Source organism: Chiloscyllium plagiosum, unplaced genomic scaffold (genome assembly GCF_037043375.1).
Source record: "Chiloscyllium plagiosum isolate Xiang-an unplaced genomic scaffold, Cpla_swu_hap1 HiC_scaffold_26, whole genome shotgun sequence".
Taxonomy (NCBI): domain Eukaryota; kingdom Metazoa; phylum Chordata; class Chondrichthyes; order Orectolobiformes; family Hemiscylliidae; genus Chiloscyllium; species Chiloscyllium plagiosum.
The window spans coordinates 59,542,045-59,567,462 of record NW_028270164.1 but is presented as its reverse complement, the minus strand read 5'-3'; the positions used below and the strand labels follow the sequence as shown (position 1 = coordinate 59,567,462).

The 25,418-nt window shown below is 44.9% G+C and overlaps 1 protein-coding gene across 3 annotated transcripts in view; it reads right to left on the bottom strand.

Moving 5' to 3' along the window:
- Positions 1–8,898: 8,898 nt before the first annotated feature.
- LOC122563349 (phospholipid phosphatase-related protein type 5) overlaps positions 8,899–25,418 on the bottom strand; it is a 68,254-nt gene continuing 51,734 nt past the window's right edge. Inside the window, exons 6-8 of one of the 3 annotated variants that reach the window (XM_087973789.1) lie at positions 24,603–24,779; positions 15,274–15,408; positions 8,899–13,507 (exon numbers count right to left, since the gene is read on the bottom strand). In XM_087973789.1, the coding sequence (XP_087829915.1) occupies positions 13,475–13,507; positions 15,274–15,408; positions 24,603–24,779 (345 nt within the window). In that variant the 3' untranslated portion in view covers positions 8,899–13,474. The remainder of the gene's footprint in view (positions 13,508–15,273; positions 15,409–24,602; positions 24,780–25,418) is intronic. The other 2 variants (XM_087973790.1, XM_043717101.2) reach the window with 2 other exon arrangements.

The window sequence follows — 25,418 nt, the reverse complement described above, 5'->3', positions numbered from 1 at the left end:
ACACACACACGCACAGACACACAGACACATACACACAGACATACGCACAGACACAGACAGACACCGACACACACAGATACTGAAACACACACAGATACACATACCAGCACAGACACACACACAGACACACAGACACACACAGATACACAGACAGAGACACACAGACACAAACCCACATACACACAGACACTCACGCATACAGACACGCACACACACACACGCACAGACAGACACACACAGACCCACTCACACAGATACACACAGACAGACACACACACACAGACACACACAGTTCCCCCACCCCCCCCCCAAGGGACCGGGAATGACAGATGAATATTTAAATTTCCAACAGGCATCCAATCAGTTGTGTCTTATATTTAAAAATAAAACATTTTCCTTTTCACGTAAGTCAAAAATTGTGAAGAGGATTGTAAGGGATCTACAATGTAGGGGTAGAAATTGAGTGAGTAAAAAAACTGTCCGATGAAATAGAAAGTGCAGAAAGTCAGGTTTGCCAGGAAGAGTAGGAACAGTCTTTGGTTAAAATGGGGAGATGTTGAAGGCCTTTGAAGTACAGAGGGAATTGCAGAGGCAAACTCATTTTTTGAAGAAATAATAAATAGCAAAAAATTAAACTGCAGCTTTCTCAGTTCCTGCTCTTGGTTCAATACTTGACTCTTTCATTTCTACTGTCTTCTACTGTCTTTCATTTCTACTGTCTTTCACGTACCAACTCATCCACGCCGACCAGGTTTCCTAAACTAAACTAGTCCCAATTACCTGCATTTGGCCCATATTCCTCTAAACCTTTCATACCAATGTACCTGTCCAAATGTCTTTTAAATGTTGTAACTAAATCTGCAATTACCATTTCCTCTGTCAGCAGGTTCCATGCACAAAACACACTCTGTATGAACAAATTGCTTCTCAGGCCCATTTTCCCCTCACACCTTGAACCTTTACCCTTTAGTTTTGGACTCCCTCACCCCAAGGAAAAAGATCTTGGTTCTTCACCTTATTCATGTATAAAGGCAGTAGGAGCATACTTTTGAGGGAAGCCTGGAGGGCAAAAAGGGGACATGCGATAACTTTGGTAAATAGGGTTAAGGTTAATCCAAATGGTTTTATAAATATATTAAGGACAAAAGGGTAACTAGGGAGAGAATAGGGCCCCTCAAAGATCAGCAAGGCAGCCGATGTGTGGAACCGCAGGAAATGGGGGAGATACTAACTGAGTATTTTGCATCAGTGTTTACTGTGGAGAAGGACATGGAAGGTATAGAATATGGGGAAATAGATGGTGACATCTTGAAAAATGTCCATATTACAGAGGAGGAGGTCTTAGATGTCTTAAAACGCATAAAAGTGGATAAATCCCCAGAACCTAATCAGATGTACCCTAAAGCTTTGTGGGAAGCTAGGGAAATGATTACTGGGTATTGCTGATTGCTGATGATATTGATATCATCGACAGTCAAAGGTGAGGTGCCAGAAGACTGGAGGTTGGCTAACGTGGCGCCACTGTTTAAGAAGGGTGGTAAGGACAAGCCAGGGAACTATAGACCGGTGAGCCTGATGTCGGTGGAGGCAAGTTGTTGGAGAGAATCCTGAGGGGCAAGATTTACATGTATTTGGAAAGGCAAGGACTGATTAGAGATCTTCAACATGGCTTTGTGTGTGGGAAATCGTGTCTCACAAACTTGATTGAGTTTTTTGAAGAAGTAACAAAGAAGATTGATGGGGGCAGAGCAGTAGATGTGATTTATATGGACTTCAGCAAGGCGTTCGACAAAGTTCCACGTGGGAGACCGGTAAGCAAGTTTAGATCTCTTAGAATACAGGGAGAACTAGCCATTTGGATACAGAATTGGCTCAAAGTTAGAAGACAGAGGGTGGTGGTGGAAGGTTGCTTTTCAGTCTGGAGGCCTGTGACCAGTGGAGTGCCACAAAGATCGGTGCTGGGCCCTCTACTTTTCATTATTTTTATGAATGATTTGGATGAGAATGTAGGAAGTATAGTTAGTTTGCAGATGACACCAAAACTGGCAATGTAGTGGACAGATGGGCCAATGGGCTGAGGAGTGGTAGATGGAGTTTAATTTAGATAGATGTGAAGTGCTGCATTTTGGGAAAGCAAATCTGGGCAGGCCTTATGCACTTAATGGTTAAGTCCTGGGGAGCATTGCTGAACAAAGAGACTTGGAATGCGGGTTCATGTTCCTTGAAAGTAGAGTCGCATGTAGTGAAGAAGGCATTTGGTATGCTTTCCTTTATTGGTCAGAGTATTGAGTACAGGAGAAAGTAAGGACTGCAGATGCTGGAGATCAGAGCTGAAAAATGTGTTGCTGGAAAGGTGCAGCAGGTCCTGACCTATTGAGTACAGGAGTTGGGAGATCAAGTTATGGCTGTACAGGATTTTGGAATATTGCGTTTGATCCTATCGGAAGGATGTTGTGAAACTTGAAAGGGTTCAGAAAAGATTTATAAGGATTTTGCCAGTGTTGGAGGATTTGAGCTATAAGGAGGGGCTGAATAGGCTGGGGCTGCTTTCCCTGGAGCCTCGGAGGCTGAGGGGTGACCTTATGGAGGTTTACAAAATTATGAGGGGCATGGATAGGATAAAGAGACAATGTCTTTTCCCTGGGGTGGGGGAGTCCAGAACTAGAGGGAATAGATTTAACGTGAGCCGAAAAAGATATAAAAGGGATCTAAGGGACAACTCTTTCACGCAGAGGGTGGTGAGTGCATGGACTGAGCTGTCAGAGGAAGTGGTGGAGGCTGGTACAATTGCAGTATTTAAAAGGCATCTGGACGGATATATGAGTAGGTTTAGAGGGATATGGGCTGAGAGCTAGCAAATGGATGTATATTAGGTTCGGATATCTGGTCGGCAAGAGTTGGACCGAAGGATCTGTTTTTGTGCTGTACATCTGTACGACTCTATGACTCTATGTCGCTCATGACTTGATAAACCTCTATAAACTTCATACATCCAAGGGATAAAGCTTATCCAGTCTCTCCTTTATAACTCAAACCTTCCAGTCTCAGTAACATTCTTGTGAACATTTTTACATCCTTTCAAATTTAATAGCATCCTTCCTGTAGTAGGGCAACCAGAATTGTGCGCATTAGTCCAAATGTGGCCCTACCAATGTCTTGTACTGCTGTAAAGTGACATCCCAACTTGCATTCAGTGCTCTGACCGATGCTAAACACCTTCCTCAGCACCCTGTCTACCTGTTGCTCTATTTTGAAGGAACTTTGTACCTGAATCTATAGGTCTCTCTGTTTGACAATGTTCCCAGGGCTATACCATTAAAATGATTGGAACATTTTTCTATCCATCTCATAAAGTGGTCAATGCGGACAGGTGATGAGAGACATCTGATAGCTTTTCTGAAATTCTGAAACAACTTGTTTACTCACAAAAAAATTTGGTAGGCCATTTAGCCCTTTGCGTCTACCCAACTTCAATCTAATTGTGGCCGCATTTCCCAGATGTAGAGGGGATAACATCGGGGGCAACGGACATAGTAGATGACGTGTGTGGAGGTGCAGGAACATCTCTGCGAGATGTGGAACGATCTGCTCTGACCTATCAGGGCAATAGAACAGAATGCAGAATATTGTGTTACAGTTGCAGAGAAGATGCCGAGAAAGATCAACTCAAATGTACAGGCGGTCCATTCATACGTCTGATAGCAGCGGGGAAGAAGCTGTTCTTAAATCTGTTGGCATGTTTTCAAACTTTTGCATCTTCTATCCGATGAAAGAGAGTGGAAGAGTGGAAAACTAGGATGGGGAGGTCTGTGATTATGTTGGCTGCTTTTCAGTGGCAGCAGGAAGTGTAGACAGAGTCAATGGACTGATTCTCATCTTGGAAGGGCTGCATTCACAGGATAGATGAGGAGAGGTTGTTTCCCCTTGTGGGAGGGTCTCAGAGCAAAGGGAAATAATAGGTTGTCCGTTGAAGATAGTAATGAGGAGAAATTTCTTCTCTCTGAGGGCAGTGAATCTGAGGAATTCTTTACTGCAGAAGGTTATCAATGCTGGGTCATTAAGATTGTTCAAGGCTAAGACAGATTTTTTATCAGGAAGGGAATCAAGGGAAACGTTGGGAAAGCAAACTTGATGGGCTGAATGGCCTACTTCTGCTTTTATATCTTACAATATAATAATTGCTAATATCTGAAGAAGTCACTGGACCCAGAATGTTGACTCTGCTTTCTCTCTTGATGCTGCCAGACCTGTTGACTTTCTCCAGACATTTCTGCTTTTATTTCAGATTTTCAGTAGCTGCAGTTCTTTGTTCTTTGTCTGCTATGACTTAATGTCGATGATGGAGGGAGTGGATACTTGTGGATGTGGTGCCAATCAAGGAGCTGCTTTGTTCTTGATGGTGACAAGCTTCTTGAGTGTTGTTAGAACTGCACCCATCCAGGCAAGTGGGAACTATGCCATCGCACTCCTGACTTGCACCTGGTGGGCAGTGAACTGTCTCTGGGGAGACAGGAGATTATATAGAGCCACATACAGTCACACAGCCAGTCCATGCCAAACATAATCCCAAACTAAACTAATCCCATCTGCCTGCACTTGTTATATCCCTCCAAAATGTTCCTCTTCATGTACTTACCTAAATGTATTTTAAACATTGTAATGATACCCACATTCACCACTTCCTCAGGAAGTTCATTCCATATGCAAACCACCCTCTGTGTAAAACAAATGCCCTTCATGTCATTTTAAAATCTCTTTTCTCTCACTTTAAAATTGTCCCCAGTCCTTAAATCCCTTATCCTACAGAAAAGACAACTACCATTAATTCTATCAATACCTCTTACTCACTGTAAGATTTACAGTTTCTGACCTGCTCTTGTAGCTACTGTGTTTATGTGGTGAGTCCAATTCAGTTTCTGGTAACCCCCAGGATATTGATCATGAGGGATTCAGTGATGGGAACACCATTGAATGTCAAGAAGTGGTGGTGAGATTGCCTCTTTTTGGAGATAAAAAGAATGACTGCAGATGCTGAAAACCAGATTTGGATTAGTGGTGCTGGAAGAGCATCGCAGTTCAGGGAGCATCCAAGGAGCAGCAAAATCGATGTTTCGGGCAAACGCCCTTCATCAGGAATAAAGACAGTGAGCCTGAAGCGTGGAGAGATAAGCTAGAGGAGGGTGGGGGTCGGGAGAAAGTAGCATATAGTACAATGGGTGAGTGGGGGAGGGGATGAAGGTGATAGGTCAGGGAGGAGAGGGTGGAGTGGATAGGTGGAAAAGGAGATAGGCAGGTAGGACAAGTCCGGACAAGTCATGGGGACAGTGCTGAGCTGCAAGTTTGGAACTAGGGTGAGGTGGGGGAAGGGGAAATGAGGAAACTGTTGAAGTCCACATTGATGCCCTGGGGTTGAAGTGTTCCGAGGCAGAAGATGAGGCGTTCTTCTTCCAGGCGTCTGGTGGTGAGGGAGCGGCGGTGAAGGAGGCCCAGGACCTCCATGTCCTCGGCAGAGTGGGAGGGGGAGTTGAAATGTTGGGCCACGGGGTGTCCTGGAGATGTTCCCTAAAGCGCTCTGCTAGGAGGCGCCCGGTCTCCCCAATGTAGAGGAGACCGCATCGGGAGCAACGGATACAATAAATGATATTAGTGGATGTGCAAGTAAAACTTTGATGGATGTGAAAGGCTCCTTTAGGGTCTTGGATAGAGGTGAGGGAGGAGGTGTGGGTGCAGGTTTTACAGTTCCTGCGGTGGCAGGGGAAGGTGCCAGGATAGGAGGGTGGATTGTAGGGGGGCGTGGACCTGACCAGGTAATCACGGAGGGAACGGTCTTTGCGGAAGGCGGAAAGAGGTGGGGAGGGAAATATATCCCTGGTGGTGGGGTCTGTTTGGAGGTGGAGGAAATGTCGGCGGATGATTTGGTTTATGCGAAGGTTGGTAGGGTGGAAGATGAGCACCAGGGGTTTTCTGTCCTTGTTACGGTTGGAGGGGTGGGGTCTGAGAGCGGAGGTGCGGGATATGGACGAGATGCGTTGGAGGGCATCTTTAACCACGTGGGAAGGGAAATTGCGGTCTCTAAAGAAGGAGGCCGCCTGGTGTGTTCTGTGGTGGAACTGGTCCTCCTGGGAGCAAATACAGCGGAGGCGGAGGAATTGGGAATACGGGATGGCATTTTTGCAAGAGGTAGGGTGGGAAGAGGTGTAATCCAGGTAGCTGTGGGAGTCGGTGAGTTTGTAAAAAATGTCAGTGTCAAGTCGGTCGTCATTAATGGAGATGGAGAGGTCCAGGAAGGGCAGGGAGGTGTCAGAGATGGTCCAGGTAAATTTAAGGCCAGGGTGGAATGTGTTGGTGAAGTTGATGAATTGCTCAACCTCCTCACGGGAGCACAAGGTGACGCAAATGCAGTCATCAATATAGTGGAAGAAGAGGTGGGGAGTGGTGCCGGTGTAATTATGGAAGATCAACTGCTCTACGTAGCTAACAAAGAGACAAGCATAGCTGGGGCCCATACGTGTGCCCATGGCTACCCCTTTTGTCTGGAGGAAGTGGGAGGATTCAAAGGAGAAATTGTTAAGGGTGAGGACCAGTTTGGCCAAACGAATGAGAGTGTCGGTGGAAGGATACTGCTGGGGACGTCTGGAGAGGAAAAAACGGAGGGCTTGGAGGCCCTGGTCATGGCGGATGGAGGTGTAGAGGGATTGGATATCCATGGTGAAGATGAGGCGTTGGGGGCCGGGGAAACGTAAGTCTTAGAGGAGGTGGAGGGCATGGGTGGTGTCTCGAACGTATGTGGGGAGTTCCTGGACTGGGGGGGATAGGACAGTGTCGAGGTAGGTAGAGATTGAGTTCAGTGGAGCAGGAGAAAGTGAGGTCTGCAGATGCTGGAGATCAGAGCTGCAAATGTGTTGCTGGAACAGCGCAGCAGGTCAGGCAGCATCCAGGGAACAGGAGATTCGACGTTTCGGGCATAAGCCCTTCTTCAGGAACCTGAAGAAGGGCTTATGCCCGAAATGTCGATTCTCCTGTTCCCTGGATGCTGCCTGATCTGCTGCGCTGTTCCAGCAACACATTTTCAGTTCAGTGGAGCAGGAGCATGCTGAGACAATGGGTCGGCCAGGGTAGTCAGGCTTGTGGATCTTGGGAAGGAGGCAGAACCGGGCAGTGCGGGGTTCCCGGACTATGAGGTTGGAAGCTGTGGGTGGGAGATCTCCTGGGGTGATGAGGTTCTGTATGGTGTAGGAGATGATGGTTTGGTGATTGGGGGTGGGGTCATGGTCAAGGGGGCAGTAGGTAGAGGTGTCCTTGAGTTGAGGTTTGGCTTCAACGGCGTAGAGGTCAGTGCGCCAGACTACCACTGCGCCCCCTTTACCTGCTGGCTTGATGGTGACGTTGGGATTGGAGCAAAGGGATTGGAGGGCTGCACATTGTGAGGGTGAGAGATTGGAGTGGGGGAGGGGGGTAGACAGGTTGAGGTGGTTAATGTCCCGGCGGCAGTTGGAAATGAAGAAGTCAAGGACAGGTAATAGGCCAGCGCGGGGTGTCCAGGTGGATGCAGTGTGTTGGAGGTGGGCGAAGGGGTCGTCGGAAGGTGGGCGGGAATCCAGATTGTGAAAGTAAGCTCGGAGGCGGAGGCAACAGAAGAATTGTTCAACGTCACGGCGTGTATTAAATTCATTGATGCGTGGACGGAGGGGGATGAAGGTGAGTCCTTTGCTGAGGACTGATCGTTCGTCCTCAGTAAGGGGGAGGTCTGGGGGAATGGTGAAAACTCGGCAGGGCTGGGAGCTGGGATCTGGTGTGGGTGTAGAGCTGGGAGTGGGGGCGGAACCTGTAACTGGATTGGGTGTGATGGTGGGGGGAATGGGGGTGGAGTCATGAGCAGGGGTAGTGTTCCCCTCGGGGTTCTGGGGGGTGGGGATAGTGACAGTGGGGTCTGTGGGGGGGCATGTCAGCAGAATGCAGGTTAGTGGCGCTGGTGGGGGCAGAAGTGATGGTGACCATGGCAGTAGGGGTGTCGGAGCATGTGGCATCAGCGATGATGTGAGGGGCGGAAGTGATGTCACATGTGATGCATGAGGAATTGTGAGGGTTGGAAGTGGTTGTGTGAGTGGCCATGATGGGGGCAGAAGTGACATCATCAATCAGCGTGGGGTTGGCAGCTGCATCAGCCGCATGGCTAATGGCGTCTGAGTACATTCCGAGGCCAGGGGAATCTTCTGAAATGTTTGAGGAGCGCTGGTTATGGAGGTGGGTAGATAAAAGCTTGTTGTACTTACAGTTTTTGATGTTTGAGATGGAATTGAAATACTGTTTGCTCCTCTAACTTATCTCTTCACGCTTCACGCTCACTGCCTTTATTCCTGATGAAGGGCTTTTGCCCGAAACATCGATTTCGCTGCTTCTTGGATGCTGCCTGATGTTTTTGGAGATGGTCAATACCTGGCATTTCTAAGGCCTGAATGTTACTTGCCACTCGTCGGTCCAAGCCTGGATATCATCTGATTGCATTTCACCATTGATTGTTTCAGTATCTGAGTTAAAAATCACACAACACCAGGTTATAGTCCAACAGGTTTAATTGGAAGCACTAGCTTTCAGAGCGCTGCTCGTTCGTCAGGTGGTTGTGAAGTACACGAATTGTAAGACACAGAGTTGATAGCAAAGGTTTAGATTAGATTAGATTACTTACAGTGTGGAAACAGGCCCTTAGGCCCAACAAGTCCACAGCGCCCCGCCGAAGCGCAACCCACCCATTCCCCTACATTTACCCCTTCACCTAACACTACGGGCAATTTAGCATGGCCAATTCACCTGACCTGCACATCTTTGGACTGTGGGAGGAAACCGGAGCACCCGGAGGAAACCCACACAGACACGGGGAGAACGTGCAAACTCCACACGGGCAGTCGCTTGAGGCGGGAATTGAACCCAGGTCTCCAGCGCTGTGAGGCAGTAGTGCAAACTACTGTGCCACCGTGCCGCCCATGTTTAGTGTGATGTAACTGAAATTATACATTGAAAAATATCTTCATTGTTTGTTAAGTCTGAGAACCGAAGCTCACTCACTTCAATAATTTCAGTCCGAAACAAGATCTGAATCAGTAGTGTCATTTATTTCACTCTTGCAAGAGGGTGTGTTGTCCACTGTCCACAAGGCAGGGACACACACACTCACAGAATTCAACTAGTACACAACATTTACGTAATTTGGTTCCTATTCTTTCATCCCATTGCTCCTCCCTTGTTTACATCTCCCACCTCTCTAAGACCGGCACCCATTACTCTTTATCGCTTGCCTTATCCGGACTTGTGTGACAAAATGCTTATTTCTGGCCTCACAAGGCCGTTTGACCACATCCTGCTGCGGTCCATTGTTAGGTATATCCTCCCTTACTTGTTATGACCTTAAGACTTCTTGATTGTGGTTTGTTCTTGTTTTTGCAGAAGCGGGAAACAGATGCTTATAACTACCGTTTGTACAGGCATATCTAGCTTAACCCCCTCCCCTCACAGCACCTTATCTATTTGTAATAACATCTATCATTGTTTGCAGGCACATTTCATTCTTGTATGCACATTTTAGCTAATACAAAAACAATTATGTATTTCCTTCACATAGTTTTCATTCTTGTTGACTCAGCTCTTGGCTGAAACAATTATACACTGGTGTGAGTTCATTTACCTTGCATAAATAATTATGATTGCAGAAGTAACACTACTTTACCTATATCCCATATTAAGTCTCTGTGTGGGTGGCACGGTGGCACAGTGGCTAGCACTGCTGCCTCACAGCGCCAGAGACTTGGGTTCAATTCCCGCCTCAGGCGACTGACTGTGTGGAGTTTGCACGTTCTCCCCGTGTCTGCGTGGGTTTCCTCCGGGTTCTCCGGTTTCCTCCCACAGTCCAAAGATGTGCAGGTTAGGTGAATTGGCCATGCTAAATTGCCCGTAATGTTAGGTAAGGGGTAAATGTAGGGGTATGGGTGGGTTGCGCTTCGGCGGGTCGGTGTGAACTTGTTGTGCCGAAGGGCCTGTTTCCACACTGTAATGTAATCTAATTTAATCTAATGTAATCTAAAATCTGTTAGAATGACCATGTTAGTTTCACTTCTTTCATATGTAAATCGCAAAACCTATTTAAAAAGTTACATTCTCAAGTGAACTTCTAAACTTTTAAAAAACATTTTGTGATTTACATATGAAAGAAGTGAAACTAAAACGGTCACTTAACAGATGAGAGACTTCACAAACAATCAAGGTATTTAGCATGTAAAAGCCAAGCGTACGGAGGCCATGCATCAGTTATACAGGGCAGCAGTGTGATTGCATCTGGAGTACTGGCTACAGTACTGTGCCCCAAACGTATGGAAATATGTTACTGCCACTGGAAGCAGTTCAGAGAAGGTTTACTGGACTAATGCCTAGAATGAGTGGATGGCCTTTTGAGGGAAGGTTTGACAGGGTTGGGTCTGTATCCTTCAGAGTTTGGAAGAGTCAGAGACATCTGAATTGAAACAAATAAGATCCTGAGGACATGTGACTGGGTGGATATGGAAATGATGTTTCCACTTGTAAAGGAATCTAGAATTAGGGGTGATAGTATAAAAAGTGATGATGCACACGTTTCAAGCAGAGGTGAGGAAACAGGTTTTTTTCTCTTGGATGCCTGAGATTCTTTGGAACTCCATCCTCAAAAGGAAGCTAATGCAGAGCCTTTAAATATTTTAAGGCAGAAGTAGATAGATTCTTGATGATCACAGCGATGAGAGATGATTGGGAATATGCAGATACGTAGATTGATGTTTAAATCAGATTAGCCATAATAGAGTCATAGAGTACAGAACAGACATTGATGTGTGAAATACTATCCAAAACAACCACTGTGCAAATGTCAACCCTATAAAACTCTTCCGAAATATGATCCATCCACACACAAAGACTAGTTACCAAAAAAAAATGGTTTAATCACATTTACCACACCCAAACCTGGATGGATTTGGAGCTGACAATCACTTCTGAATGACATTTTTCCACAATCCTCGTCCTGTCCAGTTGTTTTGTACATTTGACACAACAGCTCACAATGGCATAAACACCCTGATTCGCTAATTCAGTTCAATCAGCCTGACTTTCAGGGCAAATGATTTTGCTCTTCTCCAAATTTCCTGGCAGCTTTATTGATTACAAAAAGACATCTAAAACCACAGAGCACATAAAAAGCCAGGTTGGAAAATGTCGTCCTTCTATGTATATTTTCTGATGAGGCTGTGAACTATCACTATCACTATGGAGCCTCTGCAAAGGATTCATTTGCAAAAGCTAATGTGTAAACAGTAAAAAATAACAACAGTGGACCAATATTCTCGGCTCTGTGTTTCATGTAACGGTCTCTAATATGCAGCCCCCCTCGGAGACCATTGCAGCAGAAGTAGACCATTGAGACCATTGGGTCTGCCCCATCATTGAATAAGATCCAAGGCTGATTTGATAATTATCTGAGGAAGGTTGTTCTGGTGATGGAGGGAGTTCAATGTAGGTTTCCCAGACTGATGTCTGGGATCCTGAAGAAGGGTTGCACCTGAAATGTCGACTTCTCCACTCCTGATGATTCCTAGGATGGCAGGACTGGCTTTTGATGACGGACTAGATTGGTTAAGATTATATTCACTGGAGTTTAAATGAATGAGGGGGACATCTCAGAGATGGCTCGGTGGCTCAGTGGTTTGCACTGCTGGCTCATAGCACCAGGATCCCAGGTTCAATTCCCGCCTTGGGCAACCGTCTGTGTGGAGTTTATACATTCTCCCAGTGTCTGCGTGGGTTTCCTCTGGGTGCTCCAGTTTCCTCCCACAGTCCAAAGATGTGCAGGTTAAGTGAATTGGCCATGCTAAATTGCCCATAGTGTTAGGTGCATTAGTCAGAGGGAAATGGGTCTGGGTGGGTTACTCTTCGGAGGGTTGGTGTGGATTGGTTGGGCTGAAGGGCCTGTTTCCACGCTGTAGGGAATCTAATCTAATCTCAGAGAAACCTATCAAATTTTAACTAGATGAAACAGGATAAACACAGGGAGAATGTTCCAATGACCGAAAGAGTCAAGAATAATGAAATGGGGTAGGACTGAGATGCAGAGAAATATCTTCACCAGGGGAGTGGGAAGCCTGTAGAATTCTCTACCACAGAAAGTGGCTGAGGTCAAAACACTGAGTCTCACTCTGATCCCATACTGCCCCACATCATAGACTTTCCCCTCAGAACCTTGCATTCTGTTACCTTTGTGTTATGCTATTTCTGAATCCAGAAGCTGCAGTCCATTTTGATGGAAGTAGTGCCACCCGGAGTCATGTTTTTTCAAAAATTCATTTCCAGAATGTGGGCATTACTAGTTAGGGCAGCGTTCATTGCCCATCTTCAATATTATTTTTGTGGGTCCGGAGAGACGTGTAGCCGGACCAGGTAAGGATGGCAGTTTCCTTCCCTAAAGGATATGATTGAACCAGATGGACTTTTAATCCTGACAATCAATTCATGGTCATTATTCAACTTTTAATTTCTGATCTGTTTTATTGAATTCAATTTCTACCACCTGCCATGGAGGGAATCAAACCTGAGTCCCCAGAACATGACTTGCGTCTCCAGATGACTAATCTAGAGATAATATCACCAGGTTGTCACCTTCCTAAAGGCAATAAAACTGCTCCAGGGAACAAAACAATCCCAGAAGCAAACAGTCATTCAATGCCTGCCTCCCATCAATAAACTCGCTGCATTTACAGAGTCATAGAGTTGTACATCACAGAAGCAGGTTCTTCAGTCAATGCCAACCAGATATCCAAAACCAATCCAGTCCCATTTGCTGGTCCATATCCTTCTAAACCCTTCCTTTTCATGTACCCATCCAGATGCCTTTTAAATGTTATAATTGTATCCGCTGCCACCACCTCTCTGGCAGCTCATTCCTTACACGCACCACCTCTGTATGAAAATGGTGCTCCTCGGGACCCTTTTAAATCTTTCCCCTCTCATCTTAAACCTATAGTCTCCATTTTTGGATTCCCCTACCCTGGGAAAAAGACCTTGGCTATTCACCCTACCCATGCCCCTAATGATTTTATAAACATCTATAGGTTTTCAACTCAACTCCAGTGATGTCTGACACATGAACACGTGCACTAGCTGTGTTTGTACTGGGGTTAGCAGCTACTCTGGGGATGACTTTCCAACATTGAATTTCCAAAGATGGGGATATTGAAAACCAACCAGAAAAACAGACAGACAATATTCCAGGCAAACAATCCTAAGAAGTTGACAATCACAAGACTCCATTCTAAAATGATGAGACTGCTGCTGTGCGAAGGGAAACCATGCAAAACGCTCCATACGCAGCCCTGCCGATAGGGCTGCAGCTCAGACTTCGCTCATCACGGACTGAGTGGCAATCAGGACATCCGGCGTGGATGGGAAGAAGCTGGAAGTCTGGTCACGTACCTTCTGAGAATGCAGCTGAGCAATTCTGAAAAAAGAGAGGGAGGAGCTCCATTATAAAAAAAGACTGAGGTTCACAACATTTCACCTTTTGTTCATGGGACATAAGCATCTCTGGTAGACCAGCATTTATTGCCCATCTCTAATCACCGAAAGGTCAGCTAAGAGTCAATCACATTGCTATGGGTCTGAAGTCACATGTAGGCCAGACCAGATAAGGATGACAGTTTCCTTTCTGAAGGAATCCAGATGGGTTTTTCACCAACAATTGACAATGGTTTCACATTCATCATCAGACCCTTAATTCTCGATTTTTAATGAATTCAAATCACTTCAATTCAAATTCCACTATCTGCCAAGGCAGGATTCAAACCCAGATTCTTGGAACTACAAGGTCATCACTTCCCCATCAATGAGATCAGCTCTCCTGGTTTAGTTGGAAACCAGAACAAAAGAGCAACAGGAGATCAGATCCTCAGTGTTTCTATTTGTGTCCCTATCTAATTGTCTCTTGGTCAACTTTTTCATTGGTCAAGGAATATAGAAAACAGAAGCAGGAGTAGGCCATTTAGCCTTTTGGGTCTGCTCCCCCACCCGATATGATTGTGGCTGATTGTCCAACTGTTCCACTTTCTTCCCATACTCTTTGATCGCCTCAGGTCCAAGATGTCAATCCAATGGCCAAGTGGTATTATCACTAGCCTAGCAATCCAGAGACCTAGCTAGTGCTCTTGGGACCCAGGTTGGAATCCAGCCATTGTAAATGGCGGAAATTGAATTCAATAAAAATCTAGAATTAAGAGTCTGATGATGACCCTGAATCAATTGTTGGAAAAAGTCACCCATCTGGTACACTAATGCCTTTTAGGGAATGAAAACTACCCTTAACCTGGCCTGGCTTACATGTGACTCCAGACACAACAATGTTGTTAACTCTTAATTGTCTGATGGGCAATAAATGCTGGCCTACCCAGGCCTAGCCACAGGCCATGAATGAATTTCTAAAAAAAACCTCCTTCTTCAAAACATTCAATAGGGGTTCGATAACTGTCAAGATTTCGGCCTCGACCACTTTCTATGACAGAAATGTCTCCAGGCTCCCTATTCTTTGGGTGCAGACATTTCTCCTCATCCCAGTTCTAACCCACCTCCTTTCGACTGTGACACCCTAGTGCTGCCTTCAACCCCCAATCCCGCCCCAGTCATTGGGAACATCCTAACTCAGATAAGGAGACCAAGAATGCACACAGTATTCCAGGGAATGTCTCACTCTGTCCAATTGCAGTGAGACATCCCTGCTTGTGTACTCAAAACCTCTCACAATGAAGGCCAACATCCCATTGGCCTTCATCACCACCTGCTGCTCCTCAATGTTGACTTTCAGCAACTGATGTATGAGGGACACCCAGATCTCATCATACATTCCCCCCCCCCCCACCTTTCCCAACCAATTGTTGTTCAGATAATAATCACCTTCCTGCTTTTGCTCACCAAGTGTATAACTCAGGATCATTCAACATCATATTGCCATGCATTTACAAGTGAGTCATCTCATAAGATGATGAATCTGGATAGTGTAGCTAAAACAGTGATTGTGTGCCGAAGTTGTTAATATTTGACGGCAGTCAATCCAATTACTGTCTAATTGGCAATAAATAATATTTGATTGCTGTCATGGACTCTCTTTTCCAGAAGATTTGAGCGTGAATTCCCTGCCCATGTTTTCCTCAGAGTGCGATCGGGCAAAGTCGACTGTTCCCGTTGCCCGTCTTTGGTCTTTGCTTGACCTCTTACCTGAATGACACTTAACTTTTCGAGTGGACTCTCCACACACGGGAGCGCAAGCTTCACACAGACCGGTTCCTGCATGCCACGTGGATTCTCCCGGGACAATTTCAGGCTCTTAAAGTTATGCAGAACACAGCACACCTGCATGAGTTTATCAGAATAGTGTTAGATCTTACAGTTCTGAGACAAAAGGGACAGAATCCCACTGAGTGTGGTACAGATTGTTTGTTGTTGAATGTTCAAAGACGTCAGAAGTTTGAAAATTGGTACCAACAATTTCCCAGGAACAGTAGGAACTATAAGTTCTGTTTCTTTTCTGCACCACAAGAGGGCCATTGAGTCTACCTTTTCTCTTGAAAGGGCCCAATAATGCTACGACCCTATGACTCAAAGGGCATTATTGGGTTCTTTCAACAAAAGAAGAAAGAAAGAAAGAAAGCAGACTGAAGGTCCCTCTTGTTGTGCAGAAAACAAAACAACTTACAGTACCTACTGTCATTGAAAAACTACTGGTATCAATTTTCAAACTTATAATGTCTTTACACATCCAACAGCGAACAATCCTTGTCACACTGAGTGGGACTCTGTCCCTTTCCATTCTGCACCCTGCTGAAGAGGACAACAACTTATTGCTGGACAGAAACTGGCAGGCCTTCTTGCCTGCTCTGTCCTTGAATCTGGATCATGCTTCAAACTCACTGCAATATTCTTGCTTTACCCCTCATACCCCGAAGTGACTTTAACATTTAAATCCTTATTGATCTCTTGAATGTGCTGAGTGACCTGGCATTTTGCATTTGAGATTTCCACAGGCTGACGACTCTCTTGAGTGAGGAGGTAAGAGGTAGTCCATTCAGTCCATCAAGTCTACCAGCCATTTAATGAGATCACAGTTGATCTGATTGCCCTCAGCTCCACTTTCCTGATTTGTTTTCCCCCACAACCCGTAATTCCCTTCCTGATTAAAACAAGTCTGGCTATCTCAGCCTTGAATATATTGAATGTTGATATAAAATTGGGGGTAGAATTCGAAAGGGAGTGCAGCAGCAGAGGGTATTTATGTGCAAAGATTATTGAAGGTGGCAGGATGAGTAAAGAGAGCAATGAATAAAGCAGACGGTGTCCTTGGCTTAATTAACTCTGTGGGGACCAATATCCTTGCAGACAGGTTTGCTAGAGCTGTTGGGGAAGCTTTAAACTGGATTTGGCAGGGGGGTGGGAACCAGAGTGTCTGGTGAGAAGATGCAGCAATTGGTGTAATGGTAGATGCAATGAGCAGAGAGATTGTGAGGAAAGGCGGACTAAAACGGCAAGAGGATGGGAGTCCAGGCAGAACGAAGCAATGCAGAGACCACAGCAAGTGTTAGAAATGAAAAAAGAAAAATTGGGTGACAGAATCATACGTAAAAGACAGGGAGATTGCTAGATTTGAAAGGGACAATGGGTATAAGGGCACTTTATCTGATTGTCCATAGTATTCAAAACAAAGTCAATGAACTTCTTGCACAAATCAGTCCAATGGGGTATGATGTAGTTGCCATGACAGAAATGTGGTTGCAGGGTGGAGATGACTGGGAATGAAATATCCAAAGATATCAGGTAATTAGGAAGGATAGGAAAGAAGGTAAGGGATGTGTGGTCACTTAATTAAGGATGAGATTATGGCAATAGACAGAAATGATGTAGATCTAAGGAGCAAAATGTTGAATCCATTTTGATGGGATCAGGAATAGTAAAGGTCACTGGTGGGAGTGGTCTATAGGCCACACAGTAATAATGCTACAGTGGAACAGGCAATCAATCAAAAAATATATGATGCATGTAAGAATGGAACCGCAGTCATCATGGGGGACTTTAACATGCATGTTGATTGGTCGAATCAATTCAGTAGAGGCAGTCTTGAAGAGGAGTTCATATAACTCATCCGTGATAACTTTCTTCATGTTACTGAACCTACAAGGGAACCTGCAATCTTAGACCTGGTCCTGTGTAATAAGACAGGTAAAATTAATGATCTCGTAGTTAAGGATACTCTCGGAAAGAGTGATCACAGTATGATCAAATTTTGGATACAAATGGAGGGTGAAACAGTTTCATCTAAATCCAGAGTATAATGCTTAAACAAGGGACACTATAACGGGATGAGGAAGGAGTTGGCTAAATTAGACTGGGAACATAAGTTAGATGGTGGAAAGGTGGAGGACTTTCAAAGAGATTTTTCATAGTGCTCAAGGAAAGTATGTGCTGTTCAAAAACAAGGATAGCAAGGGTTGGAAGAGCAAGCCTTGGATAACCAAGGAAATATAGGAAGGCATCCAATTAAAAGCTCAGCCTTATACAGTAGCCAAGAGTCGTGGGTAACAGAAAGATTGGGAAAACTTTAAAAAGCAACAAAGAACCACGAAGCAAGTAATAAAGAAAGGAAAGATAGATTATGAAAGCAAAATAGCACAGACTATAAAAACAGGCAGGAAAGGTTTTTATAAATACATAAAATGGAAAAGGGTGGCTAAAGTGGCAGATGTTATAGTAGATGCATTAGTGGTAATGTAACAAAATTCCCTGGATTCTGGGTAGATTCCAGTGGACTGGAAGACGGTGAATGTCATGCTGCTGTTTAAAAATGTGTGTTGGCAAAAGGCAGGTAACTATAGGCCAATTAGCTTAATTTCTGTAGTCAGGAAAATGCTGGAGGCTATCATTAAAGAAGAAATAGTGAGATATCTGGGTGGAAAGTATTCCATCAGGCAGACACAGCATGGATTCAGGAAGGGAAGGTCGTGTTTGACAAACTTACTGGAGTTCTTTGAGGATGTAAAAAGTGAGGTGGACAAAGGCGGATGTTGTATACTTGGATTTCTGGAAGGTGTTTGATCAACTGCCGCATAAAAGACTCATCCATAAGATAAGAATGCATGGAGTTGTGAGGAATGTAACAGCATGGATATAGGACTGGTTAACTAATAGAAAGCAGGGAGTTGGGATAAATGGGTGTTTCTCTGGTTGGAGATCAGTGGTAAGTGGGGTGCTGCAGGGGTTGCAACTGTTCATGATGTATATCAATGCTTTGGAAGAAGAGACCGAGTGTAATGTATCCAAGTTTGCTGATGACACTAAATTGAGCAGAAAGACAAACTGTGCAGAGGATGTGGAGGGTCTGCAGAGGGATTTAGACAGGTTAAGTGAGTGGGCAAGGGTCTGGCAGATGGAGCACAGTGTTGGTAAATGGGAGGTTATCCACTTTGGAAGTAAAATTAGTAGGTCAGGTATTATTAAATGGTGAAAGATTGCAGCTTGCCGTTATGCAGAGGGATTTAGGAGTGCTCATCCGTGAATTGCTAAAAATTGATTTGCAGGTGCAACAGGAAGGCAAATGGAATATTAACTTTCATTGCTAGAGGGATTGAATTTAAGAACAGGAAGGTTCTGCTGCAATTGTACAAGGTGTTGGTGAGGCTACACCTGGAGTATTGTGTGCAGTTCTGGTCTCCTTACTGGAGGAAGGATATACTGGCTTTGGAGGTGGTGAGGAGGAGGGTCACCAGGTTGATTCCGGAGATGAGGGAGTTACCCGATGCGGTGAGGTTCAGCCGCATGGGACTGTACTCGCTAGAATTTAGAAGAATGAGAAGGGATCTTATAGAAACATACACAATTATGAAAAGGATAGATAAGATAGAGGCAGGCAAGTTGTTTCTGCTGGTGGGTGAGACTAGGACTAGGGGACATTGCCTCAAGATTAAGGGGAGTAGATTTAGGACAGAGATGAGGAGGAACTGCTTTTTCCAGAAAGTAATGAATCTATGGAATTCTCTGCCCAGGGAAGCAGTAGAAGCAGCTTCATTAAATATATTCAGGACAAAGTTGGATGGATGTTTGCATAGTAGGGGAATTAAGGATTATGGGGATAATGCAGGTAGGAGGAGTTGAGACGATGGATCAATCAGCCATGATCTTAATGAATGGCGCAGTAAGCCAAATGGCCTATTTCTGCTAATATTACTATGAAACTATGACACAGAGTACAAGCAGGAGATGAAGTCAAACTTGTACAAGACTCATAGAGTCATAGAGATGAACAGCACGGAACAAACCCTTCGGTCCAACTTGTCCATGCTGACCAGATATCCTAATCTAATCTAGTCCCATTTGCCAGCACTTGGCCCATATCCCTTTGGATGCATATAACCATCCAGATGCCTTTTAAATGTTGTAATTGTACCAGCATCGTCCACTTCTTCTGGCAGCTCATTCCATACAAGCACCACCCTCTGCTTAAAAAGGTTGTCCCTTAGGTCCCTTTTAAATTTTGCCCCCTCACCCTAGTCTAGTTCTCCCCTCCCCCAGGGAAAAGAACTTGTCTATTTATGATATCCATGCCTCTCATGGTTTTATAAAACTCTACAAGGTCACCCTCAGCCTGCGACTCCAGGGAAAACAGCCCTGGTTAGCACTGCTGCCTCATGGCGCCAGGAACCGGCATTCAATCTCAGCCCTGGGGATTGAATGCAGAGTTTGCACGTTTGCCCCGTGTCTGTGTGGGTTTCATCCAGGTGCTCCAGTTTCTTCCCTCAATCCAAAGGTGTACAGTTTTGGTGAACTGGCCATGCAAAATTGCCCACAGTTTTCAGGGATCTGGGCTAAATGGAGAATAATAGGGTAGGGGAATGGGTTTGAATGGGTTTGGATTACTCTTTGGAAGGTCAGTGTGGACTTGTTGAGCCAAAGGGCCTGTTCCCACACTTTAGGGGTTCTATTTTCAATCTTTTCTGCACCCTTTCAAGTTTCACAACATCCTTCCAATAGGAGGGAAACCAGAATTGGACACAATATTCCAAAAGTAGCCTAACCAATGTCCTGTACAACTGCAACATGACCTCCCAACTCCTACACTCAAGGTTCTGCCCAATAAAGGAAAGAATACCAAATACTTTCTTCACTATCTTATCTACCTGCAGCTCCACTTTCAAGGAACTATGAACCTGCACCGTAGGCTCTCTTTGTTCAGCAACACTCCCCAGGAGTCTGAATTGCTGTGCTCTTCCAGCACCACTGATCCAGAAGCTTTTAGATTAAGTGTATAAGTCCTGCTCTGATTTGCTTCTCCAAAACGCAGCACCTCACATTTATCTAAATTAAACTCCATCTGCCCCTCCTCAGCCCATTGTCCCATCTGGTCAAGATCCTGTTGTACACTGAGATAACCTTCTTCACTGTCCACTACATCTCCAATTTTGGTGTCATCTGCAAACTTACTAACTATATCTCCTAAGTTCACATCCAAGTCATTCATATAAATGATGAAAAGCAATGGACCCAGCACCAGTCCTTGTGGCACTCCACTGGTCACAGGGCTCCAGTCTGAAAAGCAACCCTCCACCACCACCCTCTGTCTTCTACCTTCAAGCTAGTTCTGTATCCAAATGGCTAACTCTCCCTGTATTCCATGAGATCTAACCTTGCTAACCAGGCAACCATAAGAAATCTTGTCAAACGCCTTACTGAAATCCATATAGATCATGTCCACCCCGTTCTTCCCTCATCAATCCTATCTGTTACTTCTTCGAAAAACTCAATCAAGTTTGTGAGACATGATTTCCCATGTTGACTATCCCTAAACAGTCCTCGCCTTTCCAACAACTTGCCCACCACCTATGTTAGGCTCACTGGTCTATGGTTCCCTGGCTTTTCCTTACCACCCTTCTTAAACAGTGGCACCATGTTTGCCAACCTCCAGTCTTCCGGCACCTCACCTGTGACTATCGATGATACAAATATCTCAGTAAGAGGCCCAGCAATCACTTCTCTAGCTTCCCACAGAGTTCTAGGGCACACCTGATCAGGTCCTGGGGATTTATCCACTTTAAGCATTTTAAGACATCCAGCACTTCCTCCTCTGTAATATGGACATTTTTCATCTATTTCCCCACATTCGAAATCTTCCATGTACTTCCCACAGTAAACACTGATGCAAAATACTTGTTTCGAATCTGCCCCATCTCCTGCGGTTCCACAAGTAGGCCGCCTTGCTGATCTTTGAGGGGCCCTGTTCTCTCCCTAGTTACCCTTTTGTCCTTAATATATTTGTAAAAACCCTTTGGATTCTCCTTAATCCTATTTGCCAAAGCTATCTCATGTCCCCTTTTTGCCCTCCTGATTTCTCTCTTAAGTATACTCCTACTCTTATAATGATTCAGTCGATCTCTGCTGTCTATATCTGACATATGTTTCCTTATTTTTCTTAACCAAACCCTTAATTTCTCTAGTCATCCAGAATTCCCTAAACCTACCAACCTTTTCTTTCACCCTAACAGGAATATACTGTCTCTGGGCTCTTATTATCTCACTTTTGAAGGCTTCCCATTTTCCAGCCATCCCTTTACTTGTGAACATCTGCCCCTAATCAACTTTTGAAAGTTATTGCCTAATACCGTCAAAATTAGCCTTACTCCAATTTAGAACTTCAATTTTCGATCCGGGTCTATCCTTTTCCATCATTATTTTAAAACGAATGGAATTATGGTCGCTGGCTCCAAAGTGCACACCCACTGACACCTCAGTCACCTGCCCTGCCTTATTCCCCAAGAGGAGATCAAGTTTTGCACCTTCTCTAATAGGCACATCCACATACTGAATCAGAAACTTTTCTTGGACACACTTAACAAATTGTTCTCCATCTAATCCTTTAACATTATCGCAGTCCAAGTCTATATTTGTAAAGTTTAAATTCCCTCCAACAAATAATTGATATCTCCTTACAAATTAGTTTTGCAATTTCCCTCTGACTATTGGGGCCTCTATAATACAATCCCAATAAGGCGATCAGCCCTTTCTTAATTCTCAGTTCCACCCAAATAACTTCCCTGGATGTTTTTCCAAGAATATCCTCCCTCAGCACAGCTGTAATGCTATCCCTTATCAAAAACGCCACTCTCCCACCTCTCTTGCCTCCTTTTCTATTCCTCCTATAACATTTGTATCCTGGAATATTAAGCTGCCATTCCTGTCCATCCCTGAGCAATGTTTCTGTAATTGCTATGATATCCCAGTCCCATGTTCTTAACCAAGCCCTGAGTTCAACTGCCTTCCCTGTTAGGCCTCTTGTAGTGAAATAAATGCAGTTTAGTTTATCAGCCTACCTTGTCTCTGCTTTGTGCCTGCCTGCCCTGACTGTTTGATTTGTTCCTTTTCCCAACTGTACCAGTCTCAGATGATCTCTTTCTTCACTATCTCCCTGGGTCCCACCTTGCCCCCAGTTCGACCTCAGCTGGAGTATTGTGTACAGTTATGAATGCCACATTACAGGAAAGATTAGATTAGATTAGATTACTTACAGTGTGGAAACAGGCCCTTCGGCCCAACAAGTCCACACCGCCCCGCCGAAGCGCAACCCACCCATACCCCTACATTTACCCCTAACACTACGGGCAATTTAGCATGGCCAATTCACCTGACCTGCACATCTTTGGACTGTGGGAGGAAACCGGAGCACCCGGAGGAAACCCACGCAGACACGGGGAGAATGTGCAAACTCCACACAGTCAGTCGCCTGAGGCGGGAATGTGAACACTTTGGAGAGAGTGCAGAAGCAATTTACAAGAATGGTTCAGGAATGAGAATTTCAGTTCTGAGGACAGATTGAAGAAGCTGGGACTGTTTTCCTTGGAGAGAGGAAGGCTGAGAGGGAGATCTGACAGAGGTTTTCAAAATCAGGAGCAGGCTAAATAGATTTGATAAGGAGAAGCTGTTCCTGTTTTTAAAAGGAACAAAAATGAGAGGGGATACATTAACAATGATGTGCAAAAGAAGCAAGGATGATGTGAGAAAAATATTTTACCCAGCGAGTGGTTTAGGGTGTGGAATGCACATCCTGGAAACATGATTCAATTGAGGCATTAGAGAGGGACATCGGATGGGTATTGGGATAGAAATGGTGTGCAAGGATCTGGGGAGATGGCAAGAGATTGGGTACTGGGGGAGGGAAGGAGGGAGCAGGCATGATGGGCCTCTTTCTGTGCTGTGACAACTCTGTGATTTGTTGTGCAACTGGAATGGCTTACAAGATGTTGTCTCTGGCTCACGAGGAATTTCCAGAGTCTGATCATGAGGAAAGCGAGTGGGTCAGATCTCAAACAACAAGACAGAATACAGAAAAGAGATTCACAACTTAGTGATGTGAAGACAACAATCTCTTCCTCAATGTCAGCAAATCGAAGGAGCTGATCATCAACTTCAGGAAGTGGAATGGAGGACACGCCCCTGTGAGTATCAATACAGCTTCAGGTTCCTAGGAGTAAATATCATCAACAATCTGCCCTGGTACATTCGCTTCAATACTATGGTTAAGAAAGCACATCAATGCCTTTGCCTCCTCAGCATACTATGGAAATTCGACATGTCCACAATGACTCTTACCAATTATTATAGATGCACTACAGGTAGCATCCTACCCAGATGCATCGCAGTTTTGTATGTCAACTGGTCTGCCCATGGCTGCAAGAAATTACAGAGAGTTGTGAATGCAGTCCTGACCTTCACACAAACTAACCTTTCTTCCATTGACTCCGTACACACTTCCCACTGCCTCAGGAAAGCAACCAATATAATCAAAGACTCTTCCACCCCGGTATACGCTCTTACAACTTCTTCCATTGGGCAGAAGATATAAAAGTTTGAAAACACATACCAAGAGATGCAAGAACAGCTTTTTCCCTATTGTTATCAGACTTATGAACAGACCTCTCATATATTCGAGTTGATCTCTCACTGCACCTTTCCTATAGCTGTAATATGATATTCTGCAACCCGTTGTGTTACCTGATGTACTTATGTAAGGTATGATTTAGAGTCAGAGATGTACAGCATGGAAACAAACCCTTTGGTCCAACCCGTCCATGCCGACCAGATATCCCAACCCAATCTAGTCCCACCTGCCAGCACCCAGCCCATATCCCTCCAAACTCTTCCTATTCATGCAAATACCTCTTAAATGCAATTGTACCAGCCTCCACCACTTCCTCTGGCAGCTCATTCCATACACGTACCACCCTCTGTGTGAAAAGGTTGCCCCATAGGTCCCTTTCATATCTTTCCCTTCTCACCCTAAACCTAAACCTAGTTCCTGGACTCCCCAACCCCAGGGAAAAGACTTTGCCTATTTACCCTATCCATGCCCCTCATAATTGATTTGTCTGGATAGCAGGCAAAATAATACTTTTCACTGTATCTCGGTGCATATGACAATAATAAATCAAATTAAATCAACATCTCTCAGGTCAGTGGCCCATCAACTTTGGCTTTGCACCCTGACTGGAATCTGGCTCCTTGGCACTCACCAGAAACAATGCCACTGCCCCACCAGTGAGGAACCCAACCAGGACGTCGGACCAGTGGTTCCGAAACTCCGACACACGCACCACTCCAGTTAAAAAGGTCAAGCACAGGAGTGTGAGGCAGAGCACGGGCTTGGTCAGACGTGTACCCTTGGCTTGGAACATAATTGTGACGTACATCTGGGAAAACAAGCATGAATGGTTCACGTTAAGGGTGAGAGAAAGGGACATTGAAACATATCAATGTAATTCAGCCAGGCCTCTCAGGTCTACCTTTGCACTCAATACCATTTTCGCCCATTCCTCCACTGCATACTCTTTGAATCTTTTAGACCCATGAAAAATATCTTACCTCCTTCCTGAAAAGAGTCAATGTTTTGGCTTTCATCTACTTTCTGTGGCAGAGAATTCCTCAAAGGTTTCCCAAGCAATCCCGATGGTGGAAGAGAGAGTGGAATGGTTCCGAAGAATGATTTGGGAGAGTAATCTCATAGAAGCCTACAAACTTCCACCAGGATTAGACATGATAGATGCAGGAAAGACATTCCCAAAGTCCTTCGGGGGAGTCCAGAACTAGGAGGGTCACAGGCTAAAGGGTAGGACTGAGATGAGGAGAAATGTGTTGCAAAAACAATTTAAGCGACGTTACCAAGACTGGAATGTTTGAATTGTAACGAGAGACTGGATAGGCTGTGAGCCCTTTCCCTGGAGTGTAGAAGGCCGAGGGGTGACCTTATTGAGGTTTCTAAATTTACGTGGGGCATAGCTAAGGTGTAAACCAAGGGTTGGGAAGTCCAAAAGTAGAGGGCATAGGTTTAA